We start from the raw sequence: 19856 nt of genomic DNA, 5'->3' as shown, positions 1-19856 counted from the left end.
TAATGTACCAACGTCATGCTCCTGCTTACAGCCTCAATAATGCATGCTGTACTCATGAGGGTGCATTTGATGAGAGAGAGAGAGGACTCAAGCAGTGCCACTGATGCTACATTTCGATTCAGCCTTACCTGCGCCTTATTGCTTCACTGTGATCCAGGTTATGAGTGGGATGTGGGAGTCCTTGGATCAGATACAAGATGAACCATTTGGAATAGCTGCTTGCCAAGACCTTTGATATTCACAGCTTTTTATAACGTTGTTCCTTTTGTTTTTGCTACCCTTTGTGCCCTTACTTTTTCTCCTGCCTTCCCAATATTTGCTTTCCACTCTCTCACACTCTCTCCTACCACAAAGGCTATATTTGCACGTACACCGAGATAAAAAAAATGACAAAACAAGGATACAATACAAATAGATAAAAAAAGAAGAATTTGTCAAATCATCCTGAAACACAATTTAATATCTGAACTGTCGATTTCATGTCAGCTAAAACACTTACAAGAGCATAATCCAAATATTGTAATCTATTTTGGATTAGTCACAATCCTGTCTTCCTTCGGGATACAAAAAGCAAAGATGGCTGCTATCTTTCTAGGTCAGTTTCATTGAGTCGTTAAATATCGTGCTTTTTACTTGCTTTTATTCTGTAACGGAGAACTCAAATGTGTGCAGATTTTTTGTTGCCAAATTAGTCCAGATGGTTGACACGGCTGAGTCAACATGCAAACTGCAAATGCACAATTCCCAATGTCCTGCAAAGAGAGCAAATAGCAGTTTATTGATCACAATGGTTTATGAGAATGCCAGACAAGAAGCCTCTTCTTTTTTTTTTTAAGTGAAAATAAGCAGAAGATCAAATTACTTCCACTCCTGTTCGTCTGGAGAGATAAAGCTCAGCTAAAGACCTTTGACTCCATTAACAGCAGAAATGGTTGACATTGAAAACAGCTTTACAATCAGTGTGAGTCATTGGCATGAATGGTATTTTCTTTTACATTTTTTTCCCCCTTTGAGCATGTGAAGTAGAAATGCACTGCAATCTCGTTGGAGGCAATTTCCTGCTATGAATCTTTAATGACAACATTCTTTCAGGAGGATGGAGCATGTCGCCACTGATGAAGTAGGCGCGCTAAAGTATAAATTAAATGCCAGAAAAATGAAGTCCACAAAGTACCAAGGTTGTGTTCAAGATCGAGCAATAAAAGAGGAAACATAAGAGACGTCACCATGGAAAAATGAAATAAATATATCTTTTACAGTTGCTTTGAAATAACTATGGTACTGCGATTGGATAGAAACACTCAGAGATATGTGCATATAAGGAAAGGATAGACCGATATAATCTATGAAAAAGATAAATATATTCATTGGCTTCAAATAAATATACAAAGTCCATGTTATAATTCATAAACAGTACTGAAATAAACTGTGCTATGTATGAAAATGAGATTCCACATCTAAATGCATTTATTTCATGTAAAGTGAGAGGGGTCCAGTTGCTTGCTGATTGGATGGGCAGTGAGCTGAGCAGGCAGAGACACAATATCTCCAAGTGGCTCTGGAATGTACATTCATATGCTGCCTATTCTATAATATAGTAAAATATGCAAACTGTCACTCATTTCATTTGCACTAAAGGTGCACGAGGCAGAAAATCTAATCTGCACAAGCATCCCCTTTTACATCTTCTTCTAATATCTTGTGCACTCTCTCTTAAATGCATTGCCTGTCCCTTTAGATTTTCAGCATGGGTGGTGGTGGTCTATGTTCATTACGAGTGCAGCAGAATTAACACATGACGACAAGCCAGATATGACTGACAGAGTGGCTAATCCAAAGAAAAAACACACAACAGTTAAGAGAAAAATATGCAAAACAATCCTCAAAATATATATTTTTTTTGGTAGCTGCAATCAAAAACCATTATTGTCATACTTACACCCTTACGCGCACACACACAAATGCACAAAAACACACACACACACACGGGGGAATGAGTCAGAACACAGGGGTCAGGTGAGCCCTCCCCTCACAGCTGAGTCACTGGTGACGTAGTCCAGAGGAAACATGTGACCAGACGTCGGCCCCTCCTTTTCCAAGCCTAAGTGAATTTCTCTCTTTCAGTGTCGGCTTTATGATGACAGGTTGCCATATGGTGAAAGTCTTGAAGGGAATACAGATCACTAGAATACTGTTTCTCATTCCTCTTTGGCTTCATCTCTCTTGTTTGCCATTATTTCTCCCCTCCTATTTTTACACTCAAATCTCTTTCTTTATAATCTTCTGATGCTACCTGTGCACTCATGATTCTACCCAAAGAAAGTGAAAGGCTATTATAACAGCTTGAAGCTAAGTGTCTATTTGGCTCACCTGTCAGTTCTATTAAAGTGGTGATCAGAATTTAAAAAAAAAAAGGTGGAATGATTAGGAAATTTGTCTTTCATCCTTCTATGTGAGAGGAACTCTTGCAGCCCCCTCCTGATAGAGATAAACCTTAACATCACTCTTCTCTCTCTCCAGCTTGCTTTCTGTAGGCTTCATTAAGCAGCTGTATCTCCTCCTGATACCCCGAGCCCTCCTGCGTCTGCCGTCGGCTGTTCTGCCGGTGCGCCTCTACGGTGTCTGGTATAGTGATATTGATGGTCTCGGATTCTGTATTGCCGCTGCCGGGGATGAGCAGAGAGTAGGAAGCCGTCTCGCCCAGGTCACAAGAGACAAAGCGGTTCTCTCTTCTTGAGTAACGTAGAGATGGCGAGCGGGCATGGGTGGAGGACTGGCTGATGTTAGAGATGATGGAGACGCTGTCCATGGCCTCCTCGTTGTCACAGATTTCCAGAACCTCAAGGTGGATCTTGACATTTGTGTCTCCCACGCCGCCTCCTATGCCCATTCCGATCTCCATGCCCATCCCCAGGCTATTGACATTTACGTCTTCTGCATGGCCTCCTGATGCCGGGTCATCTGCACTGGGCTCATGGCCGACCGATTTGGAGCGATACACTTCAACCTTGGAAGCAGAGGGAGATTTGGAAGTGTTTCATAAATGGTATGGGGTAAAAAATTATTCAATAAACTTTTAAATAGTATCTTGGCCAAATCGGCCCATTGGAACAGTATTTATATACTGTATTTAGTATTTAGTATTTTTAATATTTAAAGCTGCCCTGTGTCGATTAAATCCTGGGTAGTAATTGAATTAAATTTCTGACAGTAAATTTCATAGTTTTACAGTTTGAAAACATACATTAATGGAAAGAGTTAGAGGACAATACAGGAAGGACTCTCAAGCCCTTTTCACATAATTATGCACTCCTAATTAAATCTTCCTGAGTGGCTCTTTCACAAATGTCTGTAACAGTGGAGATTTTCCCTGTCAGATGGGGGGTGGGGATCTAATTCAGAAGTGTGTAATAATTACAACATATAACATGGCAGTTGAAGCAACAGAGCCTGGCGCCATGATGTCAGTTTTTGCCTTTTTATCAAAGCTTCACAGAATGGACGAAATTACAGTAGAAACAGACTTAGGAAAAAGTCAGGATTCAGGGTTAAAATGACAGTTGTTTGCACTCAGCCCCAAATACTTTGGTACATGTTCAGCAGATTTGGTAATATGTGGAAAGGGCTTCTGAAGCTCCAAAGCTCATAATTCCAGCTACACTTCATACAAATGCTGCAGCATGTCCATAAGTCAACCCGGAATCTAAAAACAACCACAACCTGTAGTTTTTTGTGCATGGGTTGAGCCGGGTCAGATGTATCCTCCTGCCTTCACTTTTTTATAGCTTACTATCTTTGGAATTAGCCTCATGTTCATTGGACACAAATGAGAGTCTTTGATGTAACTCTCAAGAGGAAATTATAGGCATTTTTCTTCAACAGGAATTGAAACTGTGGCTGATGGTTGTTACCTTCTTGGCGTTATTTGGGGAGATTTTGAGTCCATCACTGCTGACCTCATAGGTGGAGAGAGAGAGGGTCTTCCCTGTAGGTGCTTGGAGGGATACGGTGCCCTGGAAGGCACACAGGGGGATTGACAAACCACCTGATGACCTCTGTGCAGGAAAAACCAAAGAAAAGGGAAACATTATCAAATACTAAACATCTTAATGTATTAACATTACATGTCTCATTACTTCAAATTTAATTCCAACACATATCCATCTTGGCTGCCCATCATATTACTGACAAGAATGGCCTACTAGGTCCTTTCGCATTCACTCCCTTTGTTAAAACTAATAAAGCTTAGATTGTGTCCATGATGTCAAGGGCAGGGAGATAAATGTGTTGACCAACCATTTCGATCTCATGAGTTAATGAGGCTTTCATGTAATAGCCTTGTCAACAGCAGTGTGCTGTTTAAATGAGATGTAGGAGCTCAATGCTTATAGAAGCAGCCAGAAAGCTTTTAGGTTCACAGCAGAAAGATGGAAGCACACGTTATTTAGCTGTTAAAGAGATTTTTCTATGAGGTAATTTCATCAGAATAATAGGATATCCGTGTTTAAAGCATTTATCACATTTCTCTGGGTTTGATGAATGGATTTTTTTTTCTCCAATTTCAGGCCTCATTTATACCCCTCACATTTTTTAATCATAGTTTCTAGTCCATTTTAATATTGTTTTCTCAGAGGTTAATTTACCACACAGTGCATCAAAAATGATTGTCTGTCAACATGATGTGTATGAGAAGATGATGTATATTGTTGGCAGGGGGGAAGGGGGGGAGGGGAAGCATCCTGTGGTGCAACATTGAGGAGACTGTGGCAGGTCTCATTAAGCCTTCTTAATTATTTAGATTAGTTTAATGTAATGATCTGATTGTGACTATGACGCACAACAGAGACAAAGACGATGTCAATCTCCGGTTCTCCCCGAGACTCCGTTTGTCATTGCCTCTTCATCTTAGTCAATGAAAAGAGACCCAGAGTTTGAGAGAGGAGACAGCAGTGTAGCTGAAAACACATCAAGCAATTCAAATAATACTTAGAAGTCATCAGCGTGATTTGATTACTTTAATGGATGGTTGTGTGTCATGCGGCATCAATGTGGTTGAAAATGAAGCAATTGCAGAAGTGTAAAAAGAAAAACTGCAGTTCCTCGAGCGTCCACTTGAATCCAGTGCCAAAAACTGATGAATCATCATTTGGACCATTTTAAAATAGATATTTAAAGTAAAAACAAATATGTTTATGTCCTGGTGCCAAAAAAAAAGTTTGGTCTCTTTAGCTAGTTTTCTTATTCACTCAAACGATACATGGGCAGAGTTTTTTCACAACTCATCTGTCCTGATTATGTCAAGGCTAAGAGTTGTGCATAATTACGCAGAATAAGGGGCGTGGTTGTCAGGCTGTGTTTCACTTTAGCTAAATTCCATTACTAAACTCCAACTGTCGGCTCTGGACCGTGACGTTTTCACCACTGGAATTTGCCAGCTAGACGATGAGCTAGATTGGCGTGTTTCAGCAACCAACATATTTATTCAGCCAGACTCCCCCCCTCAAATCCCCGGTTTTGATTTTTGAATAGCCAGATGTTAGTTGTAATCAGCATTTCCAATGTGGCAACCAACATCATACGGCTTCATAATTCCTCTCTAGAAACTACTGAGTGACTTCACTGAGACTAAATGTCAAAGTTACAGTTGATGGTTTGTGTGTAAAGGTGCATTGTTCCCAGTACATTCACATAATTTATACATTTTCTGTTACATATCAACTTTTCATTCCCATTGCTTTTACCAAACAGCTTTTGGGTTGTGCCTTGGATGGTTGTGCTGGATGACTACCAGGCAGAAACATCTCAATCATTTCTTTTGAAGAGATTGCAAGACTTTTTTGGGGGAGAGAAATGTCTTGTTGAATATTAGGTGGATTGGCATGCACTGTTGAAAATGATATTCATTATGCCTGGATTTATCATGATGACTTTTGTGATCCCCCTGATGTTTCACTTTTGGAAAGCAATTTGAAAGGCCAACATGTCAAATTATCAACTGAGAGACATAGAGCAGATTGGAAAATCCTAATCAAATTGGTAATTTCCCGGCTTTTCATTTCAAACTGCAATGAGGTAGACATATGTGGCGAGATGGAGATGTCTGTATAAACCTTGTTTGGAAGCTGATAACATTTTGTAAAGACATTGTTTTTCCCGCTGAGGATGAGTTGTAATAACTTAGGTGACCTGCTCTTATTCTGGGCATAAAATACTTGTTACTCTATCGCCCTTCCCTTCAGCCCTGGCTGGGCTTGGTGTCTAGTGATGATTAACAGTGTTCAGTGTTTCCCCTAGGTTTACAGCTTTGGGGGGTGGGGTGGGGGGGGTGCGGGCAGACGGACACTGACACAAACACTTGAAGGAATCTCGGTGTTCATGCGTTACTTTTAATGACAGCTGTCCTGTTCTATTGGAACGATATCCTTAAAATGACTTCTTTCCCTGAATTCAGACTCTATCAACTATCCTATCTCTACAATAAAGGCACAAAAAGCCCAAAAATAATCTATACTTGGATACTAATAACTGTCAACCATTACGGCCAAAGCTAATGACACATCAAATCAAATCCCATCATGTTTGTAGTATTTGGATTTATTTTATGAATGTGATTTTATTTCAAGCACCTTATAACATCAGTTTTGAGTGCTGTACAAATCAACTTCATCATAAGTGATATTTTTGTCATTGTGCTTGTTTATATTGTTTTTTATTGTTGTAATTGTAACTGGTGTTTTTGACATTGTTGTTTTAATTGTTGTTGTTGTTGTTGTGTTATACTCCTGTTCATTCAAAATCAATTATTTTATCCATTAGCCTTATGGGAACCAACAACATTTATTTACAGCTTTAAATGTGTATTCAGAAGGCAAAGAGGTTTTTAGTTTCCTACGTTTATCTGAATGCACCTTAGGTCTCCGTTTCCCCTCTGGCAGAGGGTTTGTGAATTTACCCCCCGGCTCTGTGGGTGCTAATAGAGAGTGTAAAGTCACAGAGAGGGTAAAGATGTCTTTAGGCTCTAATTTTACCTCTCCCTGCGGACACTGAAGGCCAGAGGGGCTGACAGTAAGAAGAACAGAAGCTGGGTAATGACATCTAGGCTGCTAACGAGGAACAAAACACTGCCTGGAAATTCTATCAATCACAAACTCTTTGGGCTCTGCTTTCATTTGTTGTTTCCAGGCTTTGGGTGCAACACAGTATCTGTATGTTTGTGAGGGAAGACGGGGGATTTTCTGGGTTGCAGAATGTAATTTATTTTTCTATGCAATATGTTACTGCACATACATTCTGCAGCTGCACTTCTATATATTGACCAGATTCAATAGACAAGGCCGAAGGGAGCATAAACACTTTTTTCTACTAAGAAACTGACAAGTAGGACACACACACACACACACACACACACACACACACACACAAACTGATTTTCAAGCCAGCAGTGAACATCTAAGACTTACACATGATGCAAAGCGAGTGCCAAAGCTGAGCCGTAGATGCATGCTCCATGGATTTTCCACCCTCTGGTGATTTTTATACAGAACATTTCAGACTTATGAGTGGAGCAGAGACAGGGAGGAAAGGAGATGGAGAGGAAGCATGTGCATGTATCTGATTGTGTGCACATGTATGTGCTTCTCGGCCTGTTCATGTCCTTGCTTAGCTTTGTGTGTTTAAAACAAGCTCACAGTGCTATCGCTCCAAGAGTCACGTTTAGTTTGCTAGCAGTTAAGAAGGTAATGCCTGTTGCTACTGGATCAGAGTGAGAATGTTCTGTCTTCTGTTTCTGGTAAATCTAAGGCCAGGATACATTCATTATTAAGGCTTTACTCTTTTGTCCTTGTTAAACTATTGAATTTGGGCCCACCAAAACAGAAGCATTAGGCTTCTGGTATTACACGAGAACAGCATGTCAACACTAGAAGAAAGAAATGGATTAAAGATGGATTAGAGGATAGAGATTCATGAGCCTGTAGCAAACTGCCTTGAGCTGCATTGTTTGCATTTAGCGCTCTGTGACTTTGCATCTACTGGATAGATTAACTATTGAGTGAGTAAGCAAATAATACATTTGCGGGCAGTAAAACATGAATACTAAATTTGTTGCGTTTAACTTTTCATACAGTTTGCAAGCCATGTTTTTTTTTGCAAATCGTAGCCATGCACACACACACACATTCAGAAAACACACAAAGGAGCTAACCTTCAGAGGGGAAATCACGTTGAAACAGTAAACATTACCTTTAAAAAAAAAAAAACTAAATCACTGAATCAATCTGAGCCTTGAAAGCTGGTCTGATTTTGGAGGGCCTAATGAGCAGCAATGCATGAATTTGGGGATTTGAAAGACAGGCAGTGATTTGTTATTGAAATGGTATGGTGCTGATGGTATCTTTATCAAATGCTCCATTCTAAAACCATTTTAAGCTTAGTACAAAAAAGATGTGCAGAAAGATGAGAGGAGAGGAGAGGAGAGGAGAGGAGAGGAGAGGAGAGGAAGAGGAGAGGAGAGGAGAGGAGAGGAGAGGAAGAGGAGAGGAGAGGAGAGGAGAGGAGAGGAGAGGAGAGGAGAGGAGAGGAGAGGAGAGGAGAGGAGAGGAAGAGGAGAGGAAGAGGAGGGCTGAGCGAGAAGGCATTTAACCATTATAACTTGTGCACAGCTCCAAGTCTATCCGTCTGATAATAAAAGTACATTCATAGGCAGAGAAAAAAAATCAGAGCAAAGACGCACAAACAGAAAGGATTTCAGACAGACCAGAAAGCACACACATGCACACTCTTCTTCTTTCATGCCTGGTTAACGACTGCATCTTATTCTACCAGCTGTGTGTACCTGTACCTGTATCTTTGTATAGGTGCACAGCACTAAGACAACATACAATTTCCTTTTGAACAAAATGTAAACACAGCAAGAAAGATTAAAAATTCCTCTGTTTTATGGTCTATGGGACTTCAATCACTCCTCCTTAACGATCATCTCTAGAGAACAACATATGCTGTGTGCAAATGCAGCAGTTGTTTGACTAGTTTGGATAAACAATAGAGGCTCAGTGTGGGAAACTAGTTAGCTCTAGTTATAAACCTCAGAATGACAGGTACAAATGGCTTAGTTTGATGGGTTAACGTCAGACTAATAAACAGACTTCTCTCCTCTGCTTGAGGAGAGTGGTGTACCTGTCTGGGTGTTCTCTCTGATTTACTCCGGCACCACTCCCAGTCTGTCAGCTCAATTTTCCGACACTCTTCATGCGACAGCCTCCTCTCAGCCCCATCGAACACAGACGAAGTGTCCGTGAGATTGTGATCCTGATGAGAACACAGCAAAGGGACACAGCGGAAGCCCCCTTCATCATCTCCGTGGTTCTGATGAGGAAGCGAAGGACAATCAGCCAATGCCTCTCCTCCATCGGCTCCAACTTCCAGCAGCAGGTCTGCATGAGAGGAGCTGTCCACGGGGCAGGGGGTGCTGAAATCAAAACTGGGCCCCAAGCTTGAGAGGCCGCCACTTTCAAGTGCATCAAGGCGGGTACTGGGGAAGCCACAGTTAAACAGGCTGTGATAGGAAGGCTTCTCCAGGGGGGAACTGTTGTGAGGCATGGTGGCATGTGAAAGTTTGTACACTCCATAGCCTTGTTGGAAGGAAAGGCTGAACTCAAATCTTCTTTTTAACTCTGAGGAAAAAAGTAAAATGAACATAATGCTTAACTAATCTTTGCCAAAAACACTGAAATCTTCTATGTTTTCATCTGTGTAATTGGTTCAGTGTTCACAGTGGTTGTGCATTGATGGTAATTGTTGGTCAACATGGCTTACCTGAGGGTTCCTGCTTTGGATCCTGTTTGCAGTTAATGAAGCAGCCACACGGCATGTGGATCCAGCGCTCAGATAGCACGAACAGTGGAGTAACCGCAGGGGCGAGCAGAGTCAGAAAGAAGCCGAGAGTCTCCAGGGAGGAGTTACGTGCATGCAGTGCATGGCGGAGCAGCACCAAAGTCTGTGAATGAAGGCAAAGGGGAAATGAATTCACCCAGGAGGAGGTGGGGGGGAGTGAGACGAATGAATAGAGAGAAATTACAAAGAAACGCTCACCATTACTTGCTTCCTTTGCTCGTTTTTTTTTTTTTTTCTTTTTTGTTTTGTTATTCTAATATGTCATATCAGTGTGAGCCAAAGACAGCATGATGAGAGTTTCTCTATTGCACTATTCATGGAGGTACTACAATTAAAATACCACCATTTATTAGAAAATGAAAGTGTTCCTTTAAAGGTAGTACTTTTAATGACCATGATTAGGTTCTAGATTTCTAGGAAATGTAGAAACATATAACAGGTATCAAGTTCGGATAAGTCTTAAATGGGACATGTTTATTTGGACTTCTTTGATTCTGGGAAAACAAAACAATGAAATAAAAAGTATTCCACTGAGATAAAAACTCTCCTCTGCAATGTCTCATTTATATTGCTTCATGTTTGGAGTACCAATATGTGTTTTCCAATCACTGTTTGCTTAGCTGTACAGAGTTCAAATCTGGTTTTCTTTTTTGGGGTGTAACTGTCACACAGTAATAGTGGGCAATCATGTGTTTAGCATTGTAAAATGTACCATCATTATCAACGGTATTATAACTGCTATTGCTCATTTTTCAAATATTCATGTTTAATACAATTTTGTGAACCAACCCATGATGAATCATTTACACCCCTGGTTAACATGAATCTTTGAAGGCAACAGATAACAATTCAATTCAAAACTATATCCTTTAACTACTAGTCTCTCAGTTACCTCAAGGAATTGTTCCCTTGGAACAACCCTCTTAATGGGTCTCAAATATCAGAGGAGGAACAAGTCATTCCTATCACAAGACAGAATAATCCAGTATTGTCAGATTTGAGACCCCATATTCTGTGGTTTTGTTTGTTTGTTTTGTCCACATATAGCTTCAACACAAACTTTAACAGAAAAGTTGGTTTTCTTCTGGGATGAAGGTGATGTTGCAGTCATGAACAACATTCTGCAGAAGATAGCTGTTTAGTAGTGGGGGGATTATTTTATCCTCTAAAATAAGTTATTGCAATATAAAGGGACAACCATTTGGATATAGGCTATAGTTCCTTCATGAGCTTTATAGAAACACCTGTCAGTGCAACTACAGGGGAAAGCATTATAAACTTCTGAGATTGAAAAAAAGATTGAAACCAGTACCAAGATTCTACGGCAAGATTGTATGTTACTGACAAAGGGGAGTAAAGATTTGCATTTAGCAGACGTGTTTCGTTTCAAATAATTAATTATTTTGTTGTGTTTGTCTTGATTACACTTCTTACCATTATCGGCATCCATAAGATGATTCGGACCACCGCCAGGATCATGGAGAAACGCTTTTGTGCAAACACCACTGGTGTGTCCTCGACGGCAGCAGCAGTCCTCTGCCCGTTGAGGGACAACGGGGACAGTCCGACGTCTTCTTTCTCTCTCAGCTGTGTCCCGCATGAACTTGGACTCAGCTCATTGTACGCACCGAAACTTTTGTTCAGGCTGTTCCGGGAAAATGACTGGAGATCGCAAAGAGGAGCGGAGCCACTCAGCCCCCTCGCCATGTCCAAGTAGCCGGGGTACAGTAGAGTCCTCTGGGGCTCTCTGGAGCACAGCAGTTGATAGGTGAGCGGGATAAAAAAAAATAACAAGCCGCAGAAACACAGGGAATATAAAGTGAAAAGCAGCAGGATGTAAAAACTGTCACTCTCAGGGAAGCACCCGAGAGAGGCCGGCGTAAAGCTGCCCCATCCGCACAAAGGTAACACACTGACTGTCAAGCTGACCGCCCACACACCGCCGACGGCCCACATCACCCTCAGGGGCCGGCGGACTGACTGAAGCACTCCAAATCTCTTTGTGACATAAAAAGTGTAGGCTGCTATGAGGCACGCCTTCATATTACTTGAAACACCCTGGAACACGTAGAGAAGTCCCGATAAAGTGCACAGACTGCCCGACCCTCCACCTCCATCCGTCTCCCACTGTAGGAGCGTGAATAAGGAGAGTGGGACCACACTGAGGAGGTCGTCCACTGACATGGAAGCCACAATGAGAGACAGGGAGGTTTTCCTCCTCATCCGGAGGAGAGAGAGCAGAGAATACACACCTCCGACAAAGGTAGCGGCTGCGATGGTTACGCACAAACCGAAAAGAAGAAGGCGAATGTGCCTCTCCATCCCCGCGGGGTCTGTCTTCTCGTAGGTGGCCGGCGAAGGGTAGCTCTGGTTGGGCGCCGGGGAGCTGAACTGCGTCGTTGACATTTTCAATGAATTAACTTCTACGTCTCTGTTGGCACTTTGTTTAGTCAAATGTGACTCCCTAGCCAGCAAAGTTTGACGAGTCTCAAAAAACGGAGGGACACGCGCTGCATCTTTCTAAAATCCAGACAGGAGAGATGATGGGAAAGACACAAAGCAACATTCTTATCGGTTCTTCTAGAAATCGCGCGCGTAACCCATAGCGTCCCGGTTCCCTTGATGTGGAGCCTCTGGGAGCTGTGCTGCCTGGTTCGCCGTTTACTTACGGCACCGTCAGTGCACCTCTTGGTTCCAGCTGACAATTTACGCGCTTTCGTCATCATCCTCTCCCACTTGAATTTGGGGTTGGGCCAAACGCAGCCTTACTACTACTACTATCCTGTGTGTACAACTGGTCCGTTGTATGCACGAAGGCTGCATCTGAATAAACGGCTTACCTCGACCCTTACCTCGGGTCATGCCCCACCACATCACTCTCTCTAACAAGGGACCTTTGGCCGCATCTCTATGTGGTATATTCCATTTGGAAGCCAAATCTAAATGGGCAAGCTCTGAATGCAGTAAAGTGGCTCTCACTGCTCTATTTTCTAAACCTTTTCAGGCTAATGGAGTCAGGAAACCATAAAGCAGGGAAAAATAATTTAGCTCAAATAAATTGTATCTGAGTGATACCGCCAAACTGAAAACAGACTAATTCTAGTTTACATTGTGCAGGTGTCTTTTTTTTCCTTGTATGTCACTCTGCTGTCACAGTGGAGAATGTATCAATAGGACACATTTAAGGAAATGAAGTAGTTATCCTTCGTCCAATCATCGAATGGGACTCATGAAAACATATTAATCTCGTAGACACCAGAGGCGTGTTTATAAAAGATAACATAATGAATGATTAAGTTGTTAGTAGAACAGGTAACAGGAAGGAGCGACAATGGAACATGCAACTATTTGGAGATTTAAAAAAAAAAAGCAATAAAACCATATGTGTCCGTCTGGCTGGACAGAGGCAGATTAGTTTGTTTGCAAGTGTAACCTGTGTCTGTTCATGTCTGTATGTGTTCCACACTGGCCTTGTCTCGTCCTTCTCTGGAGTATTCAAGGATTTTCAGGCTGAAGGACTCTTCATGTTGTTGGTTCATGGGGGTTGATTTATCTTCACAGTGGCACACGTAGAGAAATGATGCTCCATGTGTCATACACTGTTTACCACTGGTGATGTAATTTAGGACGTATATGCCCTTTATGTAAATTTCAAACATGGGTTTGCATGACGAAAGCTCATTACGGCCTCCTAAATCATGTCCTGACTCACTGTATGATATCACTATGCGGTATCTGTGCATGCTCAGGTCTGTTCGCCGTGTGCAACATAAGCACACATGACTGGAAGAGCTGACTCCAGATCGTGTTATTGAATTAGAGTTTGGGGCTAAATGACTTAGAGCCAGTCTAATGAGGTGACTCTCTCTGGGGCACAAGAAAGCAGAGAACATGAGAGGACAAAACACAATCCACAAGGGTGCAAACTTACAAACAAACACACACACACACACACACACACACACACACACACACACACACACACACACAAATACAGATGTACCAGCTGAGCTCAGCATCACACATCAAGGTGACCTACTTTGTGTGTGTTGGTGCATGCAGCATGCAATGGTTTGTTATATGTCTGTGAAATGGCACAAGGTGAGAGTCTAGCTCTATTAAGGCTTTCCCATGTTAGTGCCTCATTGAGGAACAAAGTTAAGTGAAACCAAAACAGGATCTGATGGAAAATGTGAAAAATAACACTGTGTCAAAAATGTCCCATCATCTATTCATGGAGGGAGGACTGAAAATAAAATTTAGATCACTGTAGCAAAATGAAAAGATGGAATGGAAGGAAGGGAAAGAGACACAAAGTCACAGAAAACATATTTTTATGATATTGAAAGTTATTCAAATCTGCAAATAGGCAGAAAGTGTCAGTCTGCAAAAGGGTAATTGTCAAAAGAAAACAGTTAATTTTATAAAATATTTAAACATCCAATAGTACAAACTATGAAGCAGAGTAGTAATAACTATTGGAAAAATGCAAACACTTTTTTTTTTTTTTTTTTACCACAAATCTGTTCTTCATTCATCTTCACGAATGGCAAGTTAGCCAAAACTGTATGCCTAATACATGAAAGTCCTTAAAGCATCCTATTATATCATTTAGAAAATAAAGAAAAAATGCCATGCCATGTTTTCAAGCTGTATACTCAAATTTCTGCTCCATAAAATCAGATCATAACAACATATTCCTCCATAATGCAGGCTGACACACATCCAGATGTTCCTACATTACTGGATGCAACGCCCTGTGCAGACCTGTTTTGTGAACACAAACAGAGCTCCCCTTTCATTTTCAGCTGTGGAGTCCATTCGCAGAGTGTGATGGTGCAGGAAATCTGTGAAATGAGGCCTGGTATGAGGATTGATAGTGTGCTTGTGTTAACATAGAAAAGGTGTTTTCTAAGCCCTGACATTTTTCGTTCATGTATCACTGCTGTGTTGACTTCAATCGTCGACTCTCGCATGCATTAAAACTACATTACATTAAAGCTAAAGAAGTACACTTTAAGGGCCATCTTGCAACATCTAATAAATCTTTCATTTGTAATATTGGCTTGGAAATGAAAGTCAAAACCATGGGAATACTATGAAGTTGAACCCAGTTGCGCCTCTGTTGCAATTTATCTGGACCATGAAATGGAAACAAGAAATCAATGATAGATGACTGTAACATGTTGTATAAATACCTTCCAAGTTCATCAATAATGCACTGTGTTGTACATGCGCTCACGTATCACACTGCCACTATACTCTGGTGCTTACTGGCCTCTGCTGGTGCATCCTAAATACAACAATAAGCAGTTTGTTACTTTAAACTGAATTGTTCTCCGCCTTTATGATATCCAACAAACACACATCACATGGCAGCACTTCCACACAGTCACAGCTTTCACACAAGGAGTATAAGTGCATCATTACCCTAAGTTACATCAAATATTAATGAAGCAGCACTTGACACAGAGATTCAGAGACAGACAGAAACAGAAAGGAGGATTACATTTGCATAAAAGTGTTAAGTAAAACTGAACGAGGTCCAGAAGATGAATAGTTATTGCAATGAATTCATAATGGCTGGAAGCTGTGCTGAGGTGCTGTTTGAGGTGCATATGAAATAAAGTTGACAAATTATTTCTCTAAGTGTTTTTTAAAGAATTAGACGGACTTAGAGTGCCAAAGTATACTTCATGTTGGAGGGTCAAAAAAAGAGAGGTATTCAAAAATGCAATGGTTCAAAGAGTCCATGCTGCATCAGTGGCAGCTGGTCAATGAAGGGCGCTAGGGTGGCACCCGACCACAAGGGAGATGACAGAACTGAAAAACTATTTTAAAAATCTAAATTCCTTAAAAGAGCAAAGTAAATATAACCCAGCTAATGTGCAAAATGCATTATTTTGACTGCAGAAATTAACACGTTTACAGCCTGGTTAAGAAACTGTTTTTGGCCTTAAGCTAATTTCTTCACATGTAAAAAAAAAAAAACTATACAGAGTGTGAATTTGTTTTTAGAACATTCATGTCAATAATATCTAGGCTAACTGCCAATTTCTACATAGTCCGTGTGTGCCGTGGTCTGTTACTATAGTCAGTGCTCAAGTTTCAACAGCAAGCACTGTGGCCCATCTCCAGAGCGTGCCACTACACTCTGCTATGTTCCAAATACGCTTCAAATCAATATGCGACAGAACCCGGTGGAAGCATGCGTCAAGCTGAACAGAGTAGATCGACCCGGACAGGAAGTCATAACAGGAAAGTCAGAGCATCCGGTAAAATTTCAAAATAAAACACAATACACGGACTCCTGCTAGTATCTTCCATCACTTTATCAAAATTATGAAAAAATAGGCATTGAATGAACAACAAATCAACCTGGGAAAGACAAAGTAGCATGTTGTTTCCAAGTTTTTCTTTTTATTCCTGGGTGATCTTGTAATTCTCCTGTGATGTGTGTGTACTGCTCATGGCTGTGCTCCTCTGCCCTCATGCTCCCAGAAATGGACCCAGTGGGCAGGGCGCACTCCGTCTGACAGAGCAAAACCGTGGCACTGACAGAATGCAGCACGCATGGACCATGTGGAAATTGGCAGTAAGAGTTAAGCTTCCTTTCTGAATGAGTGGCGTGGCTTAGTCTACAAAAAGGTGGGTGCATTAAAGCTTTTATGCAAGGAAGGTTAAGGCCCTCTCCAGCTTCACCTCATTGTCTGTTGATTGATCAAAAGCTAGGTAGCTATCGCATTTCTCGTGTTCACCCCTATAGCTTCATAACGCCTCTTAGAAACCAATGGATGACATCACTGACACTACATCCATGTTTTATACAGTTTATGTTCATGGTTCGTCTGTGAGAAAGCGCAACTGAACCAGTCACCACTGAGAGAAATATCTTAGCCTGGGGCGTTGGTGGCGCAGTGGTTAGTGTGCGCGCCCCATGTGTGGAGGCTGTGGTCTTTCAAGCGGGCGGCCCAGGTTCTGAGCCTGTGGCTCCTTTCCCGCAAGTCATTCCCCACTCTCTCTCCCTGATTCCCAACTCTATCCACTGTCCTATCTCTCCATTAAAAGCACAAAAAGCCTAAAAATAAAAAAATAAAAAAAATACCTCAGCCTAACTTCTGCCGGTTTAGTCTCCCGTCCGAAGCTGTGATGAATATACTCTTAGATAGTGGGTAACTTTTTTATAAGCAGAATGAATATGTTTATGAGGTCACAATGAATGCTCTGTGCCTCTGAGTCTCCCTGAAAGAAAGCAGCTGTTCATAAACACATTAGCCACATTGTGTTAAGAGTAAAAGGCATGGATATGGAGAAGGTGTCTGCAAACTTGTTCTGATGTTTTCTGCCCCCTAGTGGAGGAATGGGAAGCCATGCGTCTTCAAGCTGCTCTAGGACAGTGAAGGCACATTGTTTTGTACCGATTATCTGTTGAGTCATCTCAACGGCTTACGGAAAAAATAAACAGTGTTCTTAAATTATTTATGGGAACATTTGCACAAAGAAAATAAATCTGTTTTTAGCTTTTTCTTGTGTCAGTCTGTGGCAGAACATTATCAAGTTCTTTTTTATTTTATTTTACATTTTGCAGGTTAACAGAAGGTAACGTCTTTTTCAGTGAACAAAACTACATGACACACCCTCCCTTTTTGGTAACATTGATATTAAGTAAAAATAATTGGGTGAATTTCCAATGGTACCCATGGAAGCATCTGCTCTGTTTCTACCTTTCAGAAATACTTAAAAATGTTATGCAAATTTCACTAAGATGAGGAAGAAAACAAGTTTTTCAAAAAGATAAAGTTTAGTGCAGAGTTAGCTGATCTGCATTTTCACAGACCTCTCCTTCGCCCTTCAGCTGGAATGTCTGTCATGCAGTGTTAAGAAATGTAACTGGAGAAAACAAGGAAGAAGAAGGTCAGTATGTGTAACTCTCAACCCATGCATCATCTGGCTGCAGAAAAATGATAAAGTGAGAACAAAATTGCAAATGGTAGTTTGATAAGTATGAAATGATGACGCTGTATTATGAAGAATTTAAACAAGCTGCAACCTCCAGCCTTGAAAAATTAAGCCAATGCAGAAGTGAAAAATCCTGCAGTTTGCTGAGTGTCGGCTTGAGGCTGGCTCCAGGAACACTGGAAGTCAATTTTTCCAAAATAGATCTGTTTTGATTTTGAAAACGATGCATGTTATCCATAGTTAGGTACGTAGCTGACATGATTGACAGGTGGGCCTGATGTAATGGTCTTGAAGTAATCTTCAAGAGGCTTAAAACCCGCCTCAGGTCCGGCTCTACGCCTGTTGTTAGGTAGACTGAAAGTTAGGTTGAGACAGCATTTCCAGCATGGCGGCTGCTGCCGATGAGCCCCCGGAGCCCCCTGATGTAACAGATGGCTGACGTCACTCAGGCTTCATCCATTAATACAGTCTATGAGCTTAACCCAGGTAAACACATGTGGGTGATTCTGGGCAAACCTATATCCACCTTCAGCATCAAAACACAAAAAGAACATATACTAAATGGAGGCCAGAAATCTAGAAGTGTTTTGAGATTTTGCGTTAATAGATCAAGGAGGGATGAATCTGTTCTTTGGACTTGTGGAAGCCAAACACTTTATCTAGCTATTTTTGGCTTTGTCTTTAACTTTTCTCTCATCTCAGGATGCTCCTATATTGGAAGCTTTCACAAATACTTCTTAAAAAAACCCCATAAATATCTGTTCACGGTACTCAAATGTGGAAATAGTTGTTTACCGAACTCAAAACTCCAGATGGGAGTCTTTTGAAATTCTGGTCATACAGCTTTTGTTTAGAAGGCCAATTGAGCAGTCATGCATGCATGGTGTATGTCAGTGAGTTTTATGGTAATTGGATTGCACCATTGTTGGTGTATTCACTCTTTAGTATGCATTTGTTCAAATTTTGTGTTTTTGTATTCATAAGGTCAATCTTGGGAATGGTTTGACCTACAAATTGCTTACGAGACATGAGCAGCACATATAATCAGATACATGGAATAAGATCATTGACACACTAAGAATAAACTGTTCTCCTTGCTGTGCCCTGTGTCATTCATTAACAAGGTACGTTTCCACTACATTATTGGAGTTTATCAGATGGTGTGACACTAAAGTGGAGGATGCATTAAAATGGTCACATCAACTGAGTTATTCTTCCTAAAAAGACGGTATGCACCTTTAATTACGAAATGGGAAATACTGTGAAGAATGATTCATTCTTTGTTTACAGAAACATATATAAACAAGATTTAAATGTAATTTGACAACTACTGTTTAGTTTGTTAACTTAGCTTAGCTATAGTTGTCTTAAACTAAAGAGGTGTGTCTTTAGTTTCAGACATCATTGTTCTTAACTGATAAAGTATAGTGTAAAGATATTAACAGAAAAACACATTTTTTAAAAGATTATAATTCTGGGTAATGCTCAGTTCATTTTCCTTGATCAGAGTGCTGATGTCCGATACTTAAGATCAACTTTGGAACAGTTTTTTACATTTTAATTACTGTTTGTAACTAGTGTAATTGTTTCTGGCATTATTTAACATTGTAAGTGCATTAGAGAGGATTCCCTTAAAATTCAAACCGATGCAAAGGTTATCAGATTTGTCCACCAGAGGGACCCCTTACACTGTGGTAACATTGGAATGAGCATGGACCTTGTAGGGTCAAACACAGCCCTAAACTACAGGTGACTCAGGAGGACGCAGGTGTCTAATGTATTCCCTAAAGCCAACGTAAGCCGGACATTACCAGAGCTGGACAACAATGCATTTGTCTTCTGAGGCTCATATCTGTTTTCCTGCTGGTTTGTAGCCTGCCAGTGTTCTATGGCAACACTGTTGTTCCTCTACAGGTCCTGACTGACTGCAGAGCACGAAGTGCAGCTTAAGGTGTGTTACTGCGACACTGCTGCTACAGTCCTACTGGGACAGAAATCATCAAGGC

At 41.0% G+C, this 19856-nt stretch overlaps 1 protein-coding gene across 1 annotated transcript; it reads right to left on the bottom strand.

The window, feature by feature from the left end:
* Positions 1-748: 748 nt before the first annotated feature.
* Positions 749-12619, bottom strand: LOC109985728 (probable G-protein coupled receptor 149). The gene is made up of 5 exons (XM_020636129.3): positions 11326-12619; positions 9814-9994; positions 9175-9671; positions 3912-4055; positions 749-3007 (listed from the first exon to the last, which is right to left on the bottom strand). The coding sequence occupies exons 1-5, from the start codon at positions 12295-12297 to the stop codon at positions 2501-2503; spliced, it is 2301 nt and encodes a 766-aa protein (XP_020491785.2). The 5' UTR covers positions 12298-12619; the 3' UTR covers positions 749-2500.
* Positions 12620-19856: the final 7237 nt, after the last annotated feature.

The sequence above is a fragment of the Labrus bergylta genome, chromosome 11 (genome assembly GCF_963930695.1).
Source record: "Labrus bergylta chromosome 11, fLabBer1.1, whole genome shotgun sequence".
In the NCBI taxonomy this organism is placed as follows: Eukaryota; Metazoa; Chordata; class Actinopteri; order Labriformes; family Labridae; genus Labrus; species Labrus bergylta.
This window is presented reverse-complemented; position numbering and strand designations above follow the sequence as displayed.